Here is a 25,495-nt window from a genome sequence, read left to right on the forward strand (position 1 = left end):
CACCCAAAGAACAAATAATCCAATCAAGAAATGGGCAGAAGACATGAGCAGACATTTCTACAAAGAAGACATCCAAATGGCCAACAGACACATGAAAAAGTGCTCAACATCGCTCGGCATCAGGGAAATCCAAATCAAAACCTCAATGAGATACTACCTCACACCCATTAGAATGGCGAAAATTAACAAGTCAGGAAATGACAGATGTTGGCGGGGATGTGGAGAAAGGGGAACCCTCCTACACTGTTGGTGGGAATGCAAGCTGGTGCAGCCACTCTGGAAAACAGTATGGAGGTTCCTGAACCAGTTGAAAACAGAGCTACCATACGATCCAGCAATTGCACTACTGGGTATTTACCCCAAAGATACAAATGTAGGGATCTGAAGGGGTACGTGCACCCCAGTGTTTATAGCAGCAATGTCCACAATAGCCAAACTGTGGAAAGAGCCAAGATGTCCATCGACAGATGAATGGATAAAGAAGATGTGGTATATATATACAATGGAATATTATGCAGCCATAAATAGGAATGAGATCTTGCCATTTGCAACGACATGGATAGAACCGGAGGGTGTTATGCTGAGTGAAATAAGTCAATCAGAGAAAGACATGTATGATATGACCTCACTGATATGAGGAATTCTTAATCTCACTTAACAAACTGAGGGTTGCTAGAGTGGTGGGGGGTGGGGGGGATGGGTTAGCCTGGTGATGGGTATTAAAGAGGGCACATTCTGCGTGGAGCACTGGGTGTTATGCACAAACAATGAATCATGGAACACTACATCAAAAACTAATGATGTAATGTACGGTGATTAACATAACAATAAAAATTAAATAAATAAATAAATCTTTAAAAATTAGAAAAAAAGCAATCTGGAATCTTCTTTGATTCCCTCATTTACTCATGAAAGTCAGTGGGTCACCATCTTGATGTAAGGTTGCTCAAAACTCTCTTCTTTCATTTCCAGGTCCATGGCATCTCTTTTTTGGGGAGCAGAACTAACTAACTGGTCCTCCTGCTCACAGTCTCTTACCTCTGGTGCCACTGCCATGGTGATCACTCGGCAGCACCCACGTGACTGACTACCTGATTGTCAGATGACTGCTCAGCGGAGTGGGTAAGAGTATGGGTGTCGGTGTCAAGTAAGAGCAAGGCTCAAGTCCTGACTTTGCTGCTAACAGGGCAAGGCCTTAATCCACTCCACGTTGGGCTTTCTTCACCTTGGATTGGGAGCAACAAGAGTACCTCCCTTGTAGAGTTTAGGAGGACTGAGTGGACACACATAGGACTCTTAGCACAGTATTTTGGCATCCAGGAATGCTCAATAGATGTTTGCTAATATCATACGTCCCCGGCATCTGAGGTCCTGCAAATTCTGGTCACGGCAGACCCCCTGATTCCCATTCCCACCAATCCACACAGTGGATGCGATGCCTCTCCTGGAGGTTCTCACTCTGTGCTGCCCAGACACTGCTCATCCACAAACTCCTCAGCTAGAATACTGGATGTTTATTTTTACCTCTATTTACCATTCTCATCCCCAAAATGTAAAAAGAGGAGTCAGGGTCCTGTATTTTCAACAAAGCTTTTCATTAGGAGACAATACTCTCAAATTACCCGTAGAGAGGACACGTTGCTTTCTGAAACGAGTACAATTTTTTGATGCCTAATCATCTTTATCTGTTAAGAACAAAGGTCATCTTTTCAAAGCTGAAATATGCTGCCACCTTTAATGCCCACGTGTATACTCTGCTCAGACTCACCAGAAGGGGGAGTGCCTGCGTAAAGTAGGGAATTCAAGCACTCCCTGTCAGGGGACAGTTCCTTGTCCAGAATTCATAATCTGGTGGCAATATATATATATATACACACTTATATAAAAATATTTATTTATATATATGTATATATAATTACCAGAGGTCCAGAAGATGGAGGCATCTCAGTTCTTACAGGTCTTCATCCATACTTGTCATAACATAACCCACATTCATTATTACCAAAGTGAATTTTTCCATGATTTGCACAGATCTAAATTCTAGTTACAGGCTAGAGTACTTGAGTTACCTGATTCCAAGCTGTCAATGATTCCTATCCATGCTCCATTTCATACCTAGTAGCCTATGCAGAGCAGAAGCATCACAAGGATTAAGAGCACAGACTCTGGAGCCAGGCTATGTGGATTCAAATCCTGACTCTGCCACTTGCTAGCTTGGGTAAGATGCTTAATCTCTCTGTGCCTCAGTTTCCTCATCTGTAAAATGGAAACAACCATGGCGCCCATCTCCTAGTCATTGTGAAGATTAAATGAGTCACTATGAACAAGTGCTTAGAATGGTGCCTGGTACACAGTGAATACTATATGCGATTTTGCTACTTCTACTGTTACTACTCTGTAGTTAGTCACAATCATCCTGGAACACCACAGACAAGCAGTAGAGCAGATACTGTATCTGTCGTCTTGAAAGCAGCTCAGCAAAGGAAATCTCACTGATGGATTTCATCCTACTTGGAGTCAAAGCTTCCAGCAACGGCCACAGGAAAGGAAGAGGCGATGCAAAATTCACAATAGAAAGGATTACTTACTTACCTTAGATTTCACTTACAGTAACTCAGGGTGGTTAAAACCCATAGGAAAATATATGGCTCTAATAACTGTGGATGGTTCATAGACAGCCACCCAGGGGACCCTGCGCTATGGAGGATCTTGACAGTGCCCAGAAAGATTGCTCTGCCACCTGAAACCATCCACTCGTACATTACCAATCCTCTTATTTCACAACACGATTTCCACATTCCCTGCAGTAAGAATACTTTCTCACTCCCATCACTCTTCCAAATGTCTACCCCTATTACCTGAGTTCATTTTTATGGATTTCCACTATTTTTCTTTCCAGCTTCTGTGACTGCTTGGGGAAAATCTCAAACTCACTGATGTAATTCTCAGGATGCTCATCAGGATCATAATCGCCGAGCTCAGCTGTAACCAGTAAGAAATAAGAGAGAGAAGGATTAACAACAACAAGAATAGGGTACTTGTGGAATGGTTCCTGCCACCCAAATGAAGAGCTGGCAATAAGTTCACCCGACAAAATGTATTTGTATCCATGGGAGGACCACAGCCTGAGTGTCTAGAAGCCCATATTCTAACTCAGATTTAGCCATATGAGCTTGGGTACTTGCCAACCTCTTCGAGCCTTGTTTTCTTCATCTATATAATAAAGGAATTTCAATAGTTGTTTTTCAATAGGGCACTATTGGCATTTGAGGAGCTAAACAATTCTCTATTGTTTCAGACCTTCCAAGTCATGTTAGGACATTTATCACCCTACCCATCAGGTACTAAGTGTTAGTAGCACACCTCCACATTGTGACCAACACAGATGCCCCCCAGTATTTCCAAACATTCCCTAGGATATTAGTGGGAAATCACTGAATGTCCCTCAGGGTTCCTTTCATAGCTGATTTTCTGAGTCTAGGAATTCTACAGCTGGAGCTGCCTGCTCTGAGATTCGTACAAGTATGGTGCATCCAATAAAAAAAAAAATCACAACATGAAGGCACCCAGAAAGACTGCACTTAAAAATAAATGGAATGCTCCTCAGATTAAAGAGTGTAAATCTCAGCATGGGCAACCATACCAGATGAAGGTTGTTGCAGGGTTCTAATACAGAGCACCTCCAGGGGGGTCTTTAAAGGCAAGAAGAAATGCTGGCACATCTCTGAGCTCCCAGAGGGTCTAGGAGAGCATGGACCTCAAATATGCACCAACCACAGCCAGGATCAGCAAAGGTGACGCTCTGGCCATGGGGATACTTTTTACTGATTGCACAAGACTGCTAAGGAAAATGGGCCAGAAGGGGCAAGTGTCTCAGGCAGAACTGGCCAGGAAAGAAGATTAAAAGAGGATGGGAAAATTGTATTAGAAGAACTTGATCGCCAACATGACTTTGTAGTAGATAAAAATCAATATGCCTTGAGCACATCTGCAAAATCACATCCAACTCTGTAATTTGTATCTACTGTCCTTTCATTGTTGAATCATCTAATGACTACAAAAGGACAAAACTGGGAGGAAAGCAAAGCTCTTTAAAGCTTCCTAATAGAATTCAAATTACAGAGTTCTTAAAACAACCTAAAGTGCATATCCCACATGAGGAATGATTTTTAAAATAAGACCCAAAATACCATCAACCATAGGAGGGAAATCAATCAAATCAAATTAAAATACTTCTGTTCATTAAAAGTCATCATAGTCAAAATAACAGAAAACAAATTGAAAGAATAAATTTGCAAAGTCCAACACTGACAAGGGCTGATATCTAGAATAAAGAAGAAGTCCCTACCAATCAATAAGAAAATGGGTAGGAAGACCAATAGGAAGATGGTCAAAGGATATAAACAGCCAATATAGAGAGATGCTCAAACTCATCAGTAGTCAGAACTATGGAAACCAAAACAAGACATCACTTTACACCTATAAGATTGGCAAAATGTTTAAGAAGTCAAATGATTCTACGTGTTGGCAGAGATATCAGGAAATTGAAATACTTGTACACTTCTGGAGGATCCTTGATGCATGCAGCTCTTCTAAAGAACAAGAGGTCCCAAAAGGAATGAGATCTTGCCATTTGCAACGACGTGGATGGAACCGGAGGGTGTTATGCTGAGTGAAATAAGTCAATCAGAGAAAGACATGTATCATATGACCTCACTGATATGAGGAATTCTTAATCTCAGGAAACAAACTGAGGGTTGCTGGAGTGGTGGGGGGTGGGAGGGATGGGGTGGCTGGGTGATAGACATTGGGCAGGGTATGTGCTTTGGTGAGCGCTGTGAATTGTGCAAGACTGTTGAATCACAGATCTGTACCTCTGAAACAAATAATGCAATATATGTTAAGAAAAAAAAAAGAAGATAGCAGGAGGGGAAGAATGAAGGGGGGAAATCGGAGGGGGAGACGAACCATGAGAGACGATGGACTCTGAAAAACAAACTGAGGGTTCTAGAGAGGAGGGGGCGTGGGGGGATGGGTTAGCCTGGTGACGGGTATTAAAGAGGGCACGTACTGCATGGAGCACTGGGTGTTATGCACAAACAATGAATCATGGAACACTACATCACAAACTAATGATGTAATGTATGGTGATTAACATAACAATAAAAAATTTAAAGAAAAAAAAGAGCAAGGTGGGAATATTTAGTCAAATGTTATAACCCAGCAATCGCACTTCTCGGCATATATTCTAGGTAAACGCTAAGTACAAGAAAGGATATGAAGGCAACTTGAGTGTTCATTGTTGGTGGGAACAATAAACAAAACGGATACTCTGCAGGATACCCTGTAGCAATTAAAAGCAATAGATGGAAACCCAAAAACCTGAACAGATCCCCAAAACAGTGTTTTGAACATAAGAGGATTAAAACGAGTTTTATAGCCCCATTTAATTTACAAAACTTAAGAAGCGTATACACACAAAACAATGTAATCATTGATAAGGATGTATGCAAAGTCGAGAATCTATATGAACCCCGTTGTTGCCTTTCGGGATGGAAATGGAGAATAATGAAAAGGAAAATCAACCAATCAATCAATCAACTGATGGACCCAAAGGGATCAGTGACAAGAATAAGCCATCAACTGATGATTAACTCAACCTGAGTTTCAAAAGATGCACACATAACACACCTATGCCCACACCCACACATTTCACCCTGTGAGCCGGCTATGGACCTGAAAATTTAGGAGACGATATAGCCCAATGCCTCCATTTTCCATACAGAATGGACCACCAATACAAAACCGGGTCACTTTCAATGCAAATGTCAGCTTGCGTGGTGGTTGGTGAGGGAGGGCTTTGTTTGGCAAGGGTGGTGGGGGGTTGGTCCTCTTTTCAGGAAAACTTGTAAGATAAAATGAACTTGTACTGCTAAACACTGCAAATGAGTAGCTTGGAAAATGCCAGAAAACTGAGAGAAGAAATGCTGTGGAACATGCACTAGGTTGCTAACAAGGTAAATGTCAATGCCCCCCCCCCCATCAGGTGCCCTGCTTTCTTGTCCCTTAAAGCTGGACTTTAACTGACTTCACCTGAAGCAAAAGGCAGTTCAGAAATGATTCAGGACTTGTAACTATTCAGACTATCAAGAGGAGTTGGGTAAGGGAGGATAAAGTTACGACAAATGCACAGTGGATGGCTTGCAATCTGAAACAGGCCCCTAGCACATTTCCAAGGGAATTTAACTGTCAGAAAAATCCAAAGAGTTGAAGCAAAAGGATGAGTGCTATCAGGTGATGGTAAGTGAAAAGGGCAAGCTTGGCAATGCATTTCCCCTGGTTTGGAGAGGACTCATTCCAAAAGAACACGAGAGACGGGATGTTCCAGAGCCAACTCCCCCAGGAGCCTTCCCTGACCACCCTCGCTGGGTCAGAAGCCCTCCTGAGGTCATAGCAGGGACCCGGCTGTCACTCTATTGAGCCATTCACAGATCATCACACTGCCTGTTTACTTGTCTGTCCCTTCCCCCTCTTCCCTCCCAACCAGGGACTTCCTGACACAGTGCCTGCGCCTCCTAGCAGACGCTCCATACATGTTCAGAGAACACGAACAAATAAATGAAGGAGGTAGGGAACCAGCCGCTCTTTCCCAAGCAGAGAAATAAAGCACAGTGGTGCAATTTAGGCAAATGCCCTGGTTCACTTAACATCATTACTGGAGAACCTACTGCATGCCAGACACAGGGATACTATGGTGAAAAATGTCCCCGGAGTTCTACTTTCATGGAGTTTAGATTCTACATCGAGGGAATGCATAAGAAGTCCCCAAACAACTCAACGACATAATTTCAGATAGAAGTGCTTAAAAGATAACAAAACAGGGGTAGGAGACAGAATGTGGTGCAGGAGAGAGGCTACTTTAGTAAGCCCAGGAAGACTTCTCAGAGGAAGTAATATCTGAACTGAGTTCAAATTCAGTTCTGAATATCTGGAACACACCAGGCAGAGGAGATAAGAGTGACAATCCCACCATGTTGCTGTTCTGTAGAAGGAACAGGAATGATATCATTTTTACCAAGAAAAGAAATAAAGAGATTCCTAGGGCTTTGTGTATCTGTGTTGCAATTTGTATTATGAAAGAAAATGCATCGCACGTATTGAATAGGCTCGCTGTATTCAGTACATACGAGTAGCAACACTCTGGGTGCAGCCTGTGTTTTATATGCTGAGAATATTCTGAAGCTTCAAACACACTCCTTCAGAGAGTGTTAGCGAATAAGAAGCCACTGAAAAGTCACACGGCCTCCTGCTTCCGTCCGTCCTTTCCTCCACATTCCCTCTCTCTGTGTAAGCATAACAGGTCCACCAAAGCAGATCTTTATCTGCATTTCAATGATCTCTAGAGCTGCTGAAAGATCACCCCAAGCACCAGAGAACATCCTGAATCCAGCTTTTACTGGATTTGCTACAAATGGCCCGTGGACAATGCTGTATCTTAGAGCCGAAAGGTCCTTTTGGGGTCTGCCAGTCCGTTTTCAGTTCCACTTTCTCCACAGCATCTGTGCGCATGGTCAGGGATAACAGCGCCAAGGGCCCTGGTTGTCCAGAGGGAGACTTGGTGGCCTTATTTCAAACATAAAACAGGATGGCGAGTTTCCCGTTACAGATCCATAGTGAGCATGTCCTTGGAGACTTGACCGTGACTCACTAATGCCTAACTGTGTTCTGAAATGCTCATGTGCTGGTCTGGTGCTTGGATTAGTATTGATCTGCTTTTCCCTTACAGAGGACAGTGCACTCTCACCAGGAATTTGCAACCTTGCAGGGAAGGAGGAAGACTATGGGTTTTAACATCCCTTAGCTCTGCTGTGAGAGAGGTTTTGGGAAGCACATACTCCACCGCAGGGCAGATGGAAGGACTCTTTCCCATCACCTCACCGTATCACTGTAGTTCCAGTTTTCAACTTGAGTATCTCCAAGGGTTTTAACACCTCTGCCAAAATCGGCTGTGCGGCACTAGATGGATCCCAGGGGAAGGGGAAAGCAACACAGACACACTGCGGAATTCTCGGAAAGCACACACACCTGGAAACAGGGCCCAAGGAACTATTTCACAGCACAGAGCACCCCACAGGGACAGTGGTGGGTGACAGTGGAACCCCAGGAGAATGACGGTGTCTCTCATAGCTGTGAATGAAGCTTGGAATTGTGAAGGCAGACGATGGTCACAATCTGCTTATGACCCATCATAAGTGCCTACGTTATTCCAGACCCTATAGAGAGGACATGCCCACTTGAGAACTGTCCTCTCCATCCCCCCTCCCTTCGCCTCCCCTTCTCTCATAAATACGAGATTAGCTTTCACACCACAAAAGGCTGGATCACCTGGGTCCCTCCCAACAGGCCTTGCTCCAGCTGCCTCCCAACTGGCCCAGGGGAACAGAACACCTGAGTCATTCTTTGCTCAGGTCCCGCGGGCCCACCCCCATGGCTGTGCACCACCTTCGGCCCAGGAGACCACTTTCCAGGTGGTTTTTTCTTATAGGTGGAAACATCCAGAAGCCCACACCTGGCTCATATGTGCTTACTGTTTCCTACTGCCCCACCCTCTGGGGCTTGTTCAACCCTGAAAATAAGTCTCAGTGAAGGAGGCATGCCACTCCATTTAATATATGCTTAAAGAGTTGAGATAATTTGTCTGTGCTGAAATAGCCAGTAGATGCGGAGGTGAACTCGACCTGAGTATGACAGACTGTGAGTCTGGTGTTCTCCTGATCGTGCTCCATGGCTAGAAAAACTGAAGAGTTCGATACACTGCTCATGGACACATCTCTACACATAGGATTATATATAATATATATTTTTGTTTATATTTTGTCTATATTTATTTATATGTATAATTTTATAATTTGTGTGTAAATATATTTTTAATTTTTAAAGTATTTTTAAAGAATAAATAGAATGTGTATATATATAGAGAGAGAAAGAGAAATGCATTTATATATATACATGCTTTGACATTTCATTTCAAACCGTTTGACACCTACCTCCCTCCAACAGACATTTCCCCCTCAATATACCCATCAGGCACCACGCCTGGCGATCAGAGCTCGGAGCACCCCACCCCCCCTCAGAGGGGGTGGGCAGCTGTGGCCACACTTACCTTGAATGATACAGGCACCCAGGTAGGCAGCATCTGAAAAGGAGCAGAGCAGTCGACCGTGGAAAATATCTCTTTTAATCTGCAGGTACAAAAGATACCTGTAACACAAAATGAGCGAGAGTCACCCTAAGTCTTGGCTGAGGCCTGGAAGAAGTGGAAGGACTGTTCATGCTCTACCCACCTGCGTGCCGCCGGAACCACACCAGCCCCTCGGAGGGCAAGCGGATGAAACTGAGGGGCCCCCGGGATTCAGGAAATCTGACATGACCGTGACTGAGGGCAGCTGGCCCTTTTTAAAGAAACATGAGGACGGAGGAAAGCCACAGGGCCCAGCAGCCACGGGTCCTGGAAGGAACGCCCACGAGGTGACAACCCCACCTCCCCCCAGTACAGGTGGCCCACACTCTGTGTGAAATGGAGAGTCTGTGAATGGACTCGACCGGTATCCAGAGAGGAGTCTCAGGGGCAGACAGACACGTTAATCAATCTCAAAAGGACTTGGTTATGAGGCCAGAAAGCCAATTTATTCACAACTAGATGTGTCCTCTGGTTAGTGCCCTGTCCCCCTCCCCAGGGACGGCAAACTCAGGTGCCCACAGAGCCAGGCGAACCTGATCATGAGTGAAATGGGCCGAGCGAAGGGGGTCCGGGGGGGGCAGAATGGAGAGCGCGGGCTCCCAAGAAGGGTCAGCTGGTCACGCAGCACCAGCCCGGGGTCACAGCGCAGAAAAGCAGGCCAAGCACAGCCCGCTTTTCCAGAAAATCAGAGACTGGATTTAGAGGGAAAATCCTTTGAATTTTAAATGTTGCAACCAATTCTGTTTTTAAAAACACTGTAGTGCCAAACAAAAAATACACACAGGCCCAATTCAGCCAGGGGAAAGGGGTACAGGCAGGTTTGCGACCCCTGGCTCAGGCTCACCTGGTCACCGCCCCTTTCATTCTCCAGGCTGATCAAGCCCTCTTCAGATTTACTCGATCTCTTTGCCAAGTTGATTCTTTCCTCCAAGGCTCACGCCTGGGGTCTACTGCTTCTGACTAAAATGACTCTGCAGGTAAGGTGTGTGCAGATTCTTTGTTTAGTTTCCTTTAATTCTCAGAGACCAATCCTTTTTTTTTTTATTCCGGGTTCTTGGAGCCAGGTGGGGGCAGCACTCAACTGGTCCCAGTTATCGATTCCAGTGCTCCAATGATCTGCTCTTGACTCAGTCTCTGAGGAGCCATGTGCACAGCCCCATTCAGACAGCATGATTAAGGTGCTGAGATCACAGGTGCCATCGGCCCAAGGACACTGGAGCTCCCCAATGCTGGGCACTGGATCATCTAAAGCACACTGGACACACTGAAGTATCAGAGGCTCACTGCTGTGTCCACTTGATGAATCTCTATCCCACACCTGCTTTACATTGTATACTGGGCTCTGGGCACTGGGGATACTGCAGAGGCTCAACTGACAGACACTCTTTGTCCCTGACTTTGTATGGAATTATTTGCAGGGGATAAAGGCAGTCCCTAAGAAATGTCTTACGCAGAGTCTGGTACACAATTTGCCAGAGAAACAGCATTACACTTGGTAGGTAAGGACCCTGTAAAGCTCCCTACATGAGAGCCTCGCACGCCTCAGTGAGCACATGAATTATCCAGAGATCCTTCGAGAATGTGGAATCTGATTCAGTAGATTGGGGTGGGGCATCGGAGTCCATATTTCTAATAACTATTTCTAATGGTGAGGCTGTGCTGCAAGCCCATGGTCCACACTTTGAGGACCTAGGTTCCAAACCAGTGGTTCTCCACGCTGACTGCACATTAGAACCACCTGGGGGAGCTTTTCAACAAAATAACCAAGCTGTGGACTCTGCCCCCAAATCCAATTAAATTGGAATCTGGGTCCTCACAAAAACATGGACACAAATTTTCATAGCAGCATTATTCGTAATACTAAAAAGTAGAAAAATCCAAATGCCCATCAACTGATGAATGGATAAAAGAAAGTGGAATATCCACACAATGGAATAGTATTCAGCCATAAAGAAGGATGAAGTATGGATCCACTCACACAGCATGGATAAGCCTTGAAAACAGTATGCTAAGTGGAAAGAAGCCAGACATAAAAGGCCACATATTAATAGGATCCTATTTGCATGAGATGTCCAGAATGGAGAAATCTAGACAGACTGAGTAGATTAATGGCTGCCGGGGACGGGGAGGAGGTGAAAAGGAGGGGAAACAGGGAATGACTGGACAGGTACTGGCTGATAAAAATGTTCTGGGATTGGACTGTGGTGACGGTGGCACAACTTTGTGAATACACGAAACCCACTGAGGTGTGCACTGTAGTATCTGCCAAAAGAAGCTAATACTTTTTTGAAAATCATCTTAGAGTAGCTCTTAAATTTTGACATGCTCTAAAAGTACCTGGAAGGCATGTGAAATTTCCAGTTGCTGAGCCCTGTCCCAGGTCTGGAACCGGGGCCAGGTTCCCAGGTGCTGCTGGTCTGGAAGACCTCACTTTGTGGCCCTCTGCCATGGACCATTCAGATGACCAAGGTCGCACAAATCGGATCCAATCTTTTCCTTTCTAAAGACTACAAACTTCCAGGCCAAATGAAGTTTCTTGTCTACTTGTTCAATGTTACACATTGAACAAGAAGCATTCCTTTCCATTTTTGATGAGTTTAGTAGTGAAAAATAGTTTCAAATAGCTATGTACTGATGAATGAGAGGTTTGGATTCTCATCTCATATATCTGAAATTAAGTTTGACGGAAGCTTCCAGAGAAAAGAAAATCTGCTTTCAGCACATCCAAGCTTGGGTCCTTGGGATCAGTGATCTCTAGAGATAATCATGGATTACTGTGCATTCGACATAATCCACTGAGCCTTAGAAATAGCTTCAGGTTCAGATACTCATTTTTTAATATAATAGCCACCAAATAATAATAATAATAATAATAATGCATCTCCTTTTAGTATCACTCCTGTATGAAAAGATTAAGCAACAAAAGCACAAGAGGATCTGGGGCATACATTCTGGCGCCACCATTAACAATACTGCTTCTCTATCTAACATGAACTTAAAGATGGTTCTTACTTAAAAAAACAAAAACAAAAAACAAAATACTTTGATTACATTCAATTGTATCCAACATTTATAAAAGCCCTAGAGATCTAAAGAATTGTAAGAGAACTGTGTGAATGGAGAGATAAATGAAGGATAAAGTGTGATCTCAAATATCCTTTTTTATGAGTATTTGTTGTTTTACTCTTTCCCATCTGCTTTTTCCCCAATGTTTCTTTACCCCTAAGCAAGGTCACGAATGTGTTAAGTTCTCATGTAGCAAATTCTTCTTAAACTTTAGATTAACCTTACAACAAAATAACAAGTTATCAAAAGAAAAATGAAACTTTTTAGAATGCAACTTTCTTTTTAATTTAAATTCAATTAGCCAGCATATAGTACATCATTAGTTTTTGATGCAGTGTTCAATGATTCATTAGTTGCATATAACACCCAGTGCTCATCACATCACATGCCCTCCTTAATGCCCATCACCCAGTTACCCCATCCCACCACCCACCTCCCTTTCCACAATCCTCAGTTATTTCCCAGAGTCAAGAGTCTCTCATGTTTTGTCCCCCTCTCTGACTTCAAGATAGGGTTTAAACCATAAGTACTGGGGGCATTCCACAGTTTCTAGATTCGTTTTGAATTCTAAGGATTGTATTGACTAAGAAAAGCCCATTTCTATCTGTGCAAGGACACAGCATTGTCTTAATTTTCTTTGGAGACATAAAAATGTTCACAACCTTCCACTATTCATACCTCTGCTATTCAGTCAAATGCAGGGAAATGCTAGCAAATCCAATTGAGAAGAATTGGACTGGAGTTATTAACTAACACTTCGTATTCTTCTACTTTCAAATGGGACTTTTCTCAACAACAAAAGATCCATCCTTAACTTGCATCGTGACACATATTCAATTTTTATCCTCCAGACAAGATTATAAAGAAAACAAATGACAAATGTGAACCATTTTGACATCTGACTAAATAATGCCCGGCATTAGTATTTGATTCAATTTTTCTAATTACGTTTTCGGCACCCAGAGGGCAGGACAAACATGGTTGGTTTTTTGTTTGTTTGTTTTGGTTGTTGTTATTGGTTTTTTTTTTTTTTGGTAGTTCATGCAGCCCCTGACACATATCACATGATTCCACTTATATGAAATGTCCAGAATAGGCAAAATAAATGAGCAACTGACTCATTTATGAGTATTAACTGCTAATGGGTACAGGGGTCCTTTTTGGTGATGAGAAAATGTTTTGGAATGAGGTATCAGTGATGGTTACCCAACATTACGAATGTACTTAACGACACTGAATTGTACACTTGGAAGTGGTGAAATCAGTTTATGTTACGTGAATTTTACCTTAATATTTTTAAAAAGCAGGTCAGGTTGCAAAATGCCCACCACCACTTATAATGTCCATTATTTATGTGTCCCTCGTTTCCACCTGCCCCCATCCCCAAGCACAGACCTCACTAATGGCTGTGTGCAAATTAATAATAGAGAATGGCACCATCTGCTCCCTTACAAGTCACCTCAGTGCCACGGTGGTCAAGCTTTACTGAAGACTCGGGAATAAGGAGAAAGCAAAATATCCAATAACCCAATGCATCACCTTGCATCTCTGTTGCATTCAGACCTATGCTGATTATTTCAAGAGATGATTGTGCACAGTGATTTTTGTCACCTAATCAGAGTCTCGTCAAGAACTAAGAATTATCGCCTTCCTGGGACCCTACTCAGCTGCACTGACTGGGTCTGTTCTCAAAAGCAAAACCCCAGGAGGAGGACTGAATATGGCCGCAGCCCAGGAAGATCAGAAGGGAGGAGATGGGAGAATTGGAAAATTCCACATTAGCCTGAGAAGAGTCTACAAGTGGAGGGAAAACAGCCCCATGGTCGGCCATTCAGCAAGAGGAATGTGGGGTGACAAACAGTTGGTACTACCCAGCGATCTTTTCCCTTCCAGAACAGCTCAGATCCAAAAGATTGTCCCTAGGGGCTGCACTAGCTATGAATTTGCCTGTACCCTAAAGACAGTCATCTTCTATTTATTTTTAGCACCCCACCGTCAGATGTTTTCAGAGAATACCTCCTCCTTATAACCACCGCTTTTTTTGTGTGCAGTTAATTACACTCCCAATGACAACTGTTTGAAAAATCCCAAGACAATTAAGTGCAAGAGAAACATTCCAAGCCAAAATGCCAAACGGAGTGTCTGCTTCGTTGAGACATTCTGCTCTAGACAGGAGGAACATCTAGCCTGGTAGGACTTGGAGGCCCTGGCTGGTTAAAGGTGCAGGTTAAACATACAAACAAACGAAAAATACCTTGTGAGCTCTTCTTTAATCTTCAAGGGTTCATGTGGGTAGAATTTCACTCTAAAGCACATGGTGTATGGTGGATGAGCTGAAACATCATAAAGAAAAGGCATGAGAAAAGCAGCAAAAGACCATGGACTCCAACACACACAGGAAAGTCAGCCGTGAAGTTGCAGCCTAGCTTGGGGGTGGGGGCAGGGGAGAAAGTGATTTTTCTGGAGGAAGCAGATCTTACGCCCAAGAAAACAAAGCCACAGTGACAATTAAACTCAAAGAAAATGCTTGACAGGACGCCCAAAGCAAATGCGGGACAGGAGCAACCTAGTCAGTTAGCACAACTTTCCACATCACATTCTCGCCAGGTCATAGCTTCAAACAACATTTTTTTCTTCCGATTCTTCCCGCCCACTTGTGACAGATAAATTGCCCACTCAGGTCTGGGCCTAGTGAGATATTTTTCAGACTGTGAGGTGGAAAAATGTCACTGTACATGACTAGTTTTCCCAAAACGATGGTGCCTTTGAACTAAAAATCACAATTTTAAAATGGAGTCAGCCATGTACAGGTCCTACTTTGTATATTTTTAGTATTATTTTAGTATTATTTATGAGGCAGTCACTATGAAAACAACACTTTTAAAACTTCCTGATTTGTATGAATCAAGACAGCACTGCACAGACTGAAGTTCTCGAGGTTCATGATTCTAGAATGTTCTAAGTGCATTAAATATCTGGAACTCATGGACCAGCTAAGTGGATTCCACAGGACTTGTGAGACCCTTAATTATAAAAACAGTGTTGGGGCGCCTGGGTGGCTCAGTTGGTTAAGCGACTGCCTTCGGCTCAGGTCATGATCCTGGAGACCCGGGATCGAGTCCCACATCGGGCTCCCTGCTCAGCGGGGAGTCTGCTTCTCCCTCTGACCCTCTTCCCTCTCATGCTCTCTGTCTCTCATTCTCTCTTTCTCAAATAAATAAAATCTTAAAAAAAAAACAGTGCTGACTTACAATATTAATCTAATAAATGCACACAAGTGCAGTAAGATACATTCAAATTGCAATTAGCATATAAAATGAACACCTTAAAATGAAAAAAATACGATGGTTAGCGTTATTATTTCTATGGATCTTACATACCCGTTCGTGTTTTGCCTTTGTATCAGTATGGCTACTTGGGATCAACTCCAAGTCTATGTCCAAATGCAAATATGAAACAGGATCCTATTCCTGCCCAAATCCTCTTTCATAATAAGAAGAGGTTAAATCCCCAGCCATCTCTATAATGCCTGGGGCTATTCTGTATGTAGACAAATTCTTTATGTGGAAAGAACTATCAGCATTAAATATGAATGCATAATGAGTATAATTTAATATGGAAAACAGTTCTTAAAAATAATTTGAAAGAAAGCATCCAAATCACAGGAAAACACAAGCATCTTTCTGGCCATCTCTGCAGAGAAAAACCGATTATACACATACGCCCACACACACAGATGTCAGAACTCTTTCCATTCAATGCCCTACTTCGCCACCACGAACTAGCAAATTTTTTAACTGAGTTGGATGCTCCTAACCCAACCCTGTGTTCCCTAGATTTAAGGAAATATTTTTTCCTGGAGCACTAGGAGAAAAATAAACACCATCTATACAGCAAAGAACAAAGAAAAAATAGCAGTGATTCTCAAGTCATTCATCTTTCATGACATCTAGAATTTCAGTTTTGACTCAAAATATTTACTCTTTACACATTCCCCAGATTTCTTTTAATTTGTTTAGGTCACCACCTTTAAAGGATTAAACCTGATTTTTTTTTATTATGAAATCTCTGGATTGTCCTTAGTAGAAAGGTTGAGACAGTTTTCATAAAGAAGAACAACAGAGCAAAAAAATGGAAATAACATAAAAAAGGAATTTTTCTTTTTCTTCTTTCTTTTATTAGTCTTCAAAATTAATACATGTTTCAGCACAACCAATGAAGATGATTGATAATAGTAGACAGATGGAAAGATAGTGGATAGATAGACAGATGGATAGATGGATGGACAGATAACAGGTGGATAGAGAGACAGATGGATAGACAGATGAATGGATAAACCATCCCCTTTCACTCTCCTTCACTTTGTCTCCATTCCTGTTCCTCTGTCCCTTGAGTCTCCACCCACCTTACCCTGAACTCTCCCACCACCGTCAACAACTTCATCTATATTCTTCCACCCTTTTTGCCAAACTCACACAAATATATGCCAATATGATTACATATGTGAGGGATTTTTTTATTATAATTTATTCTCACAAAATGAAATCACACTACATATGTTTCTCTTGCTTTTCCCACTTTATTCTATATTCTGCTCATCCCTCTGGGACAATAGTCATAGATCTAACTCATTGTCTATACTAATTGCATTATAATCTATATTATGGATACAGCAGAACGTATTCCACTATTCTCTTTTAATTATCATTCAGATCATTTCCACATTTCTGCAATTTTATTTATATATAGCCTTGGGCACATGTCATTAAATATTTGTATTTTTACTTCTATAACACAAACTTCCAAGATTTGAATTTTGGGGTCAATGGGTATGAGCAAATGTTTCAAAGGGAGCTGAAAAATTAGGGACGGTGTGGGGGTCCCGTAAGTGGGGCCGCCAGTGCGTGGGGAGCAGGGCCACGGAGGAGCTGTGGGGGGTCCTGAGCAGCCAGGATGACGGGCAGTAGGGCTGACTGCGCAGGTCCTGGCTGCCTCTTCCCTCAGTTTCAACACCAGGCTGAAGTGGTTGGTCATCTGCTTCGTGAGCGGCATTTTCCTCTCTATCCTCGGGACTGGATTGCTGGGGCTTCCTGGTGGCATGAAGGTTTCTGCAGTGTTTTATACATTTGGAAATCTCACTGTGCTAGCCAGTACATGCCTTATAATGGGACCTATGAAGCAACCGAAGAAAATGTTTGAAACGATAAGATTACTTGCAACAATTATGATGCTTTTGCATTTCATATTTACCTTGTGTGCTGCTCTTTGGTGGCACAAGAAGGAACTGGCCTTATTATTCTGCATGCTGTAGTTCTCGTCCGTGACCTGGTACAGCCTGTCATACATCCCATATGCAAGGGATGCGGTAATTAAATGCTGTTCTTCTCTCTTACGTTGAAAACCAAAAATTCTTTGAAAAGAGCATTGGAAAGTCTATGTTCTGTTTTTGGTGAAGTATGCTTTTCCTGACGGAATAATCATTCCCCAAACAACTGTCACGACAGGTTAAGACCATTTTGTGTACTGGTGGGAATGGCATGCTTAATTAAACTGGTAAAGACTTAAAAAAAATAAAAGCCAAAGGGAGCTGAAAAACAAAAAGCTCACTGAAGGCAAATTGGGGAAAGAAGGATCACAGATGATGATCCCAAACTAGAGCTGTCATTTGCTCTTCCTCCTGGTCAGCCTATCTGCTTACTCTGCCCTAGGCTGGCTTCAATAGGTATCTGAGCTCCTTGGCTACAAGTTAGGACTCCCATTCTGCCTAAGGAATCAGGCACTGAGACAGGCAGCTGCCCGGGCAGCCATCTTTGAACACGCCTTACCCACCTTCTACCCACGCATCCTCATTCTAAGCCCAGAGGCTCCAGAATGGTCTCATGCTTCTCCCATATGCAAAGCCCTTCCAACACTTGAAGGAAGCTCTTAAGCAGCACTTACAGTCCTTCTGAGTCTTCTCTATAATAAACCTCCTCCATCCTGTCAACTGCTCCTCATCTAAACCCGTTTTGAGTGCCTTCATTCTGGGTACATTCTGGTCTGTTTCCTCAAGCCCAGGGCCCCAGGGGTAGCCATATCCATTCGGGTGAGGAGATCATCACCAGCCTCAGTTTGGACATAACTGTTGCTCCCCCTCAAGAGCCTCATCTCAATGTTAATTCACTCTGAGTTTATAATAGACCAACGCTCTTAATCCTTTTCATATATGCTGTTGCTAAGTTACACAGAAAGTCACATCTGACATCTCTTTCCATTTTTCTAGGATGTGATCATGGGAGAAATTAATACAAGGTATTAGGGGTACACTCACCACTAGACCCATTATCAGAGAAGAGGAGAGCAGGCAGCAGAAAAAAACTTAGAGACACTTCAAGTCTGAAATTTTCTGTCCCATTTTCTTTTACCATCATATATACCGCTACTATGTCTTTCTCTCATATTGACCCAGCATCATTGACCCCATGTCACCAATAAGAGTTTCCCTGTAAGTTAAAAGGAGCACGTGATTTTGAGATGGTGAACCACATGCAACACCAGGGACCCACGCTGACAAGAAGCTCAATCTCATTGCCCAAGCCTGAAGAGGCCAATGTGGCAGTAGACTCCTCCTTGAGAAACTCTCTTAAGGTTCTGGATGCAAAATTATATGACAAAGTAAATAGTAAAGTTAAGGAATGCTTCTTGACAGGGTTGGAACAGTCTGAAAAGATAAATAATACCCCCCCAAAAAATGTTGATCTAGTTATGGATGACAAGGATTTATGAGAGTATGGAGCCATATATCTCATTCAATGTTTTATCCCCAGAGCTAATTATTGATAAAAGATGGACTCTGTCTAGCTGAATGAATGATTAACCCCAAGCTTTGAGGCAGATGTCAAAGAGAAAGGCCATGCCCTGCCATCACATTCATCCCATCAAAACACTGGTCTAGAAGGTCCACAGTCTGAATGATTACGGCAATTCCTATGATTTAGATTTTGAAAACCTCTGGTCCTATATCTTCAATTTCTGCCCTTTAACATCTAGAACAAATTCAGAGATTCTGGAGTTGGTTAGAATTGCTATTTCTAGAGGGGGTATTAATTAATTCAATCAACAAATACTTATTGAGTACCTAGGAGATATTAGCTATAAGTTTAGATGTACAAATAATAGTAGCTATAAAAAGATAAAAATTATGTCTTCATGGAAGACACATTCTAGTGGAATAAACAGGTATAATATCAAAATTAATAAATGAAATATATAGGACATTAGAAGGTCCTAAATGCTCAGTCAAGAATAGAGCAGAAAGGGGGGCGTCTGGGTGGCTCTGTCGTCTAAGCATCTGCCTTTGGCTCAGGTCATGGTCCCAGGTCCTGGGATCGAGTCCCACATAGGGCTCTCTGCTCAGCGGGAAGCCTGCTTCTCCCTCTCCCACTCCCCCTACTCATGTTCCCTCTCTCACTGTCTCTGTCAAATAAATAAAATCTAAAAAAAAAAAAAAAAGAATAAAGCAGAAAGGATTTAAGGGTGAAAATAAACCCACCCCCGCCTCTCTTCCCTTTTCTCCTCCCCACTATAACCAAATTCATGCAGGTAAGGTGCAATTCTCTTTACTACCTTCTAGAAAACCAAACGAGGGAAAAATATAATTTAAAATTTTAAGTCATTAAACAAGAGAAGAGGGGAAAAAGTCACCCCCAAATATGTTGGAACTGGTTTAGGATCAAAAGCCCAGCTTTGGAGCACTGGCATGCACCCATACCAACTGGGTGATTGCTGAAAAAGTGAAACAGGTAACCAAAGGGTTAATGGGACTAATAAGTGCAACTGTAACTTTTTACCCAAATCTGCTTGTTCTCTAACACAGCCTGCAGCCATGTTTCCACAGATGACATTCCTAGGCACCATGATAACAAAACATTGATTCAGTTGTTTTGCAGAGACTCAAGGCTTCACTAAGAAACTGGCCAGAACTAGTCAGGACCACTGGCCATCTCTTCGAGCATATGCCTGAGTCCACTGGATGAACTTTCGACACAGAACAGCCTAAAACTCAACCCTTAGATCATGCTAAGGATGCCAATGACAATGCAGGCGGAAGAGCCACGCGGGCACAGAAAACAAGTGCAACCCTCCCCTACTTATTATCTGATTCTGAAGTCATGTAGCTCCTCTCCCCTATACCCAGGCACACCACACTCTCTCCTTTTTTCTTTGCCTTTAAGTATCCCTGAGTTTCCCTGCTTTGGGGAGGCAGATTTGCAGCTTGCCCTCCTGTCTCCTTGCTTGGCTGCCTCTTGAATCAACCCTTTCCTTGCTGCATATTTGATGTCTCAGTGATTGGCTCTGCTATGCATTGGGCAAGCGAACTTGGATTTATATACAAAAGGAGGCTTCCCAGGGTCCGCCTGGCAGCTGGCAGGGACATGTGGGAAATCCCCTTGTGGAGATGAGCCCATCCCCTTCTCCAGGAGACTAGGGGTCTCTGCCATTCCAACTTCAGGTCTTCTTATTAAGCTACAGGGGAAAAGAGATGAAGTAAAGGAGTTTACTCTTGTCTGTGCCAACCATCTGGTGCACACTCAGTAGCTGCAAACATCTGATGAAGGAGCTACCTGTGGAAAAGGAAACACCAGGCGTGGAGCCCATGCCCTGCAGCGGGATCCTACACCACAGTGTCATTGGGAACAGCCACCGTGTGTCTTTACTAGACCGAGGGGCATGGTCACCCCATGGGGGAAGACACTAGCCCATTTCTACTGTGGTGCTAAGGCTTTGGCATCAATGACAGGGGCCCATAGGGTGGTGGCAACCCCAAATCCCCAGGGGATGAGTCCCCAGATTTGGAGGGGTACTTCCAACAGTGACCTCAAACAAGCCACCTAAATTCTGTTTCCTGCTCTGGAAGAGGGGCCAGCACCAGGGGCTGCATCCACCTTCCACAGGTATTTGGACAGGCTCTTGGCAAGTGCACATGGCACATGGCCTAAATCCGAGCTTTTGTCTTGTTGGGATGTTTATCCTACTTCTGCTGGAATGAGAGAAGGAGAGGGAGAAGACTGAACTGAACTCAGCTGAAAAACATTTACTCAGCCATGTAAGTGCTAAGAACAAGAATACCACTGAGGAGCAGAGGAGGGCAAAAAAGGCAAAAATCCACTTTAAAAATGCCTAGAGCCTGTCACTGCTGAGAACAGCAAGGCCCCTCTTGCAGACGTCCATTACCTGCCACATGAGGGCTGGGGAGGCCAAGCCTCTCCACGGGGCAGCTCAGTGGCCCCTTTTTGCATCAGCGCATCCTGGGGTATTATCACGTTGGTAGTTGGTTAGCACTGATAATTCGGGGAGAGGGACAGCCGTTTACAAAGCAGAGACAGATTTTCTCATCTCCACTTTGAGATCTTGCCCAGAAATGGGGTTGGGGACATGCAGTGATTCACTGAGCAGGGTCCTGGGTGAAAACAAAGAAAAGGACTTTCTATTTTTAACCAACGACCATCCTCAAATCTTGGTAAACAAACAAACAGAGGTGATTTTTTTTGGGGGGGGAAGAGTTTGAGAGAGAAAGATCACTTAGCAGCCTTTCATAAAAGGCAGGAGTCTTCCTCTAATCCTTGTATAGAGCTACAGGAAAACAAAAAACATAACTTTAGGAATATACATGTAAACACCTGATCTTTATCATATACACTCCAGCTGACAGCTACAAAAAATCCACCCAATCTCCTTTATTTTTTTTTTTTTTAAGATTTTAGGGCACCTAGGTGATTCAGTTGGTTAAGTGTCTGCCTTCAGCTCAGGTCATGATCCCAGGGTCCTGGGATCAAGCCTCGCATCAGGCTCCCTGCTTAGTGGGGAGCCTGCTTCTCCCTCTCCCTCTGCAGCTCCCCCTCCTTGTGCTCTATCAAATAAATAAGATCTTTTTTTAAAGATCTTATTTATTTGACAGAGAGAGAGAGAGAGAGAGCATATATGTGAGCAGGGTTGGAGGGGCAGAGAGAATATCTGAAACTGTGAGCGCAGAGCCCAATGTGGGGCCATGGGGCTTGATCCCATAACAAGAGATCATGACCTGAGCCTTAACCAAGACAGAAGTTTAACCAACTCAGCCACCGAGGCGCCCCTCCCTAAATTCCTTTAAACTGCAGTTGAAGCTTAGAGCCAATGCCTCCAGCAGATGTTAGGGCAAGGTCTATACCTGGACTACTGCTCTCCTGTGCCTCTGTCCTCTAGGAGTCCATTGGGGGGAACAATGTTCCATTGTCAGATTTTAAGACTCTGGAGAAACACAGCAAAGGGTTTGTTGATGCCAGCAAAACCTCTAGAACCCTGCAAATATGAGGTTTGTTTTCCAAAGGGCCCCAAGCAGTCATCAGGGCTCCTGGCCTTTACAGCTCCCTGCCATTTTTTATTCCTAACCAAATGAACAGTGTCCCTCCCATGTCTTTCAGGGAGGAGGCGGGGGCTTCACAGTGAGAACCGAGGGGCACACCCCACTCCATTGTGCATGCAACATGCATGACACATGCAACATGTGTGACACTGATGTTTTTCACCGGTGCTGCTTTTTCCAGGATGAAAGCGCTCGGGAGCACAAACTCTGCACATGCGCAAAATGACACTTGGGTACCAAAAGGGCAGCTTATTACTCACTCATTCAACAAACTATAACTCTTGGGATATGTTTTAACGAGCCAGCCGGAGAACTGCTCTCTTAAGGACTGCTCTATTCTCGTTGGAAACGATTATGATCATTCAGCGACAACTGTTACTATCATCATCATTGGGAGTGATAATCCTTCCATCACTCTTCTACGGAAAGGACAACCAGCAGCTTCTAAGATGCTACTGGCACTGTGTTGTCTCTACTTCCAAAGCAGAGAGGGTGTGGTTTTTTTTTTTCATTGTATTTAATTCATCTTCCTCCTGTTATAGTCCTCTTGGGTTGGAAGCATACACACAGGCTCACCCACACATGCATGCACTGAGAACTTCGCAGGGGATCCTGGATCGCGCAGTCACCGTCTCACAAACACGTTCTCGGAATCCTCTGGCTGGCTGTGCTGTTCAGGAGAAGCTCTAATAAGGACTTTGAGGTCCGACACTTCTAACCTCAAGTTCAGCATTTGGACAAATTGCTATGGCCAAACTGAAAACTCTCAGCTTCCATTTCCTCCTCTGTAAAATGGGGATAATAATGGAACCAATCGCCTAGAGTAGAGATCAGCGAACTATCTCTGTAAGGGACCAGAGAGTAAATACTTTTGACTTTACAGTCCTCAAGGTCTCTGTCTCAACCACTACACTTAGCTGGTGGTAGTGCAAAAGCAACCACAGACAAGACATAGGGCATGGCTGTGTTCCAATAGGACATGGAAATCTCATTTCATATCATCTGCATACCTCACAAAGTCTTGTCTTTTGTTTTTCTTCCTCCTATCCATTTAAAACTAGGACACCAGGGGGCGGAGCAAGATGGCGGAGGAGTAGGAAACCTAGATTTCGTCTGGTCTCAGGAATTCAGCTGAATAGGGATCAAACCATTCTGAACACCTACGAACTCAACAGGAGATCGAACAGGAGAGTAGCAACAACTCTCTGAACAGAGAAGCGACCACTTACTGGAAGGTAGGACGTGCGGAGAAGTGAATCCGAGGCGATATTCGGGAGGATAGACGGCGGGGGAGGGGCCTCCGCTGGCCGCTTCTGGCAAGTGATAGAGCCGCGGAGCACAAAATCGGACCTTTTAGAAGTTGGCTTGGCGGAGGGACGTCGCTGCAGTGGCTAAGCAGGGGGTGGAATCCTCCCGGGACAGTGTGGTCTCAGGACCCTTGGGGTCACAGAGAGACCGGGGGTACCTGAGTGCGCCAGAGCTCCCAGGTATCGGAGCGGGGAAGCCGGCTACAGAGACGGAGCCGAGGCGTGGGCTCTCAGCTCGGGGTTGCCATAAACTGTGATCTGCGGCCCAGTCGGGGCACGGCTCCTACAGCAGGGACCCAACAAGCAGCAGATCCGGGGAGACTCCCCTTCCTTCCCGGGGAGGAGCGGTGCGGGAACGCACTACAGGGATCTGCTGGGTTTGGAGACTCCGTGCGGGGTCGGGTACCAGAGATAGCAACGCTCGATCACAGGCCGGGTGAGCACGGAGTGCAGCCGGAGACCGGGGACACGGAAGTGACTGCTTTTCTCTGGGGACACACTGAGGAGCGGGGCCCCGAGTTCTCAGCTCCTCCGGGTGGAGATTGGGAGGCCACCATTTCTGCCCTGGTCCTCCAAAGCTGTACCGAGAGCTTGCAGGGAACAAAAGCTCCTGAGAGCAAACCCGAGCAGCTTCCTTAGCCCGGACTGACAAGGGCGGGGCAATTCCGCCTCCGGCAAAGACATTTGGAAAACACAGCAACAGGCCCCTCCCCCAGAAGATCAGCACAAACAGCCAGCAAGCCAAGACCAAGTTGATCGATCAAGGAGAATGGGAGAACTCCAGCGCTAGGGGAATACTGCACATAGATTCATGGCGTTTTTTTTTTTTCTACCATGATCCATTATTTCATCAAAGTTAATTTTTGTTGACTGTTTTTTTTTATTTTTCTTTTTCCCTTTTTCAACCAACATCTTATCAATCCCTTTTTTTAAAAAAAAAACAAAACATTTTTTATTTTTCATTTTTAGAGTCATATTTTATCCCTTCATCGTAGTTACCCTTATTTTTGGCATATATATATAAGTTGTTCTCTCTTTAAAATTTTGAGGTACAGTTTCTTCTAACAGATCAAAATATACCCTAAATAACTAGTGTATGGCTTTGTTCTAGTCTCCTGCCTTATCACATTCTCTCCCATTTTCCTTTTTTTTTTTCTTTCTTAAATCTTCTTTCTTTTTTCAAACAACTTATCTTACCAAGTCCTTTTATAAAATCTTTTATAATTTTCATCTTTACAGTCATCTTCCATCCCTTCATTGTATCAACCCTTATTTTGTACATATATGTCTTTCTTCCTTTAAAATTTTAGGAGGCACTTTTTTCTAACAGACCAAAATATGCCCAAAATCTAGTGTGTGGCACTGATCTATGCAATAGCCTGATCATATTTGATCATATTCTGCTTTTTTTGTATTGTTTTGTTTTTGTTTTTATCTTTTTTTTTCCTTTTTTTTTTCTTTTTCTCTTTCTTTTTTCTTTCTTTCCCTTTCTTTTCCCCT

The 25,495-nt window shown here is 43.6% G+C and overlaps 1 protein-coding gene across 4 annotated transcripts in view; it reads right to left on the reverse strand.

The window, feature by feature from the left end:
* The window catches only part of FRMD3 (FERM domain containing 3), a 319,301-nt gene that overhangs the window by 112,322 nt on the left and 181,484 nt on the right, over nucleotides 1–25,495 (reverse strand). For all 4 annotated transcript variants that reach the window (XM_073880661.1, XM_025851700.2, XM_073880660.1 and 1 more), the window contains exons 4-6: nucleotides 14,562–14,640; nucleotides 9,164–9,261; nucleotides 2,859–2,982 (exon numbers count right to left, since the gene is read on the reverse strand). In XM_073880661.1, the coding sequence (XP_073736762.1) occupies nucleotides 2,859–2,982; nucleotides 9,164–9,261; nucleotides 14,562–14,640 (301 nt within the window). The remainder of the gene's footprint in view (nucleotides 1–2,858; nucleotides 2,983–9,163; nucleotides 9,262–14,561; nucleotides 14,641–25,495) is intronic.

The sequence above is a fragment of the Callorhinus ursinus genome, unplaced genomic scaffold (genome assembly GCF_003265705.2).
Source record: "Callorhinus ursinus isolate GAN/ISIS: 27379988/994484 unplaced genomic scaffold, GSC_fseal_2.0 scaffold39, whole genome shotgun sequence".
NCBI classification, from domain to species: domain Eukaryota; kingdom Metazoa; phylum Chordata; class Mammalia; order Carnivora; family Otariidae; genus Callorhinus; species Callorhinus ursinus.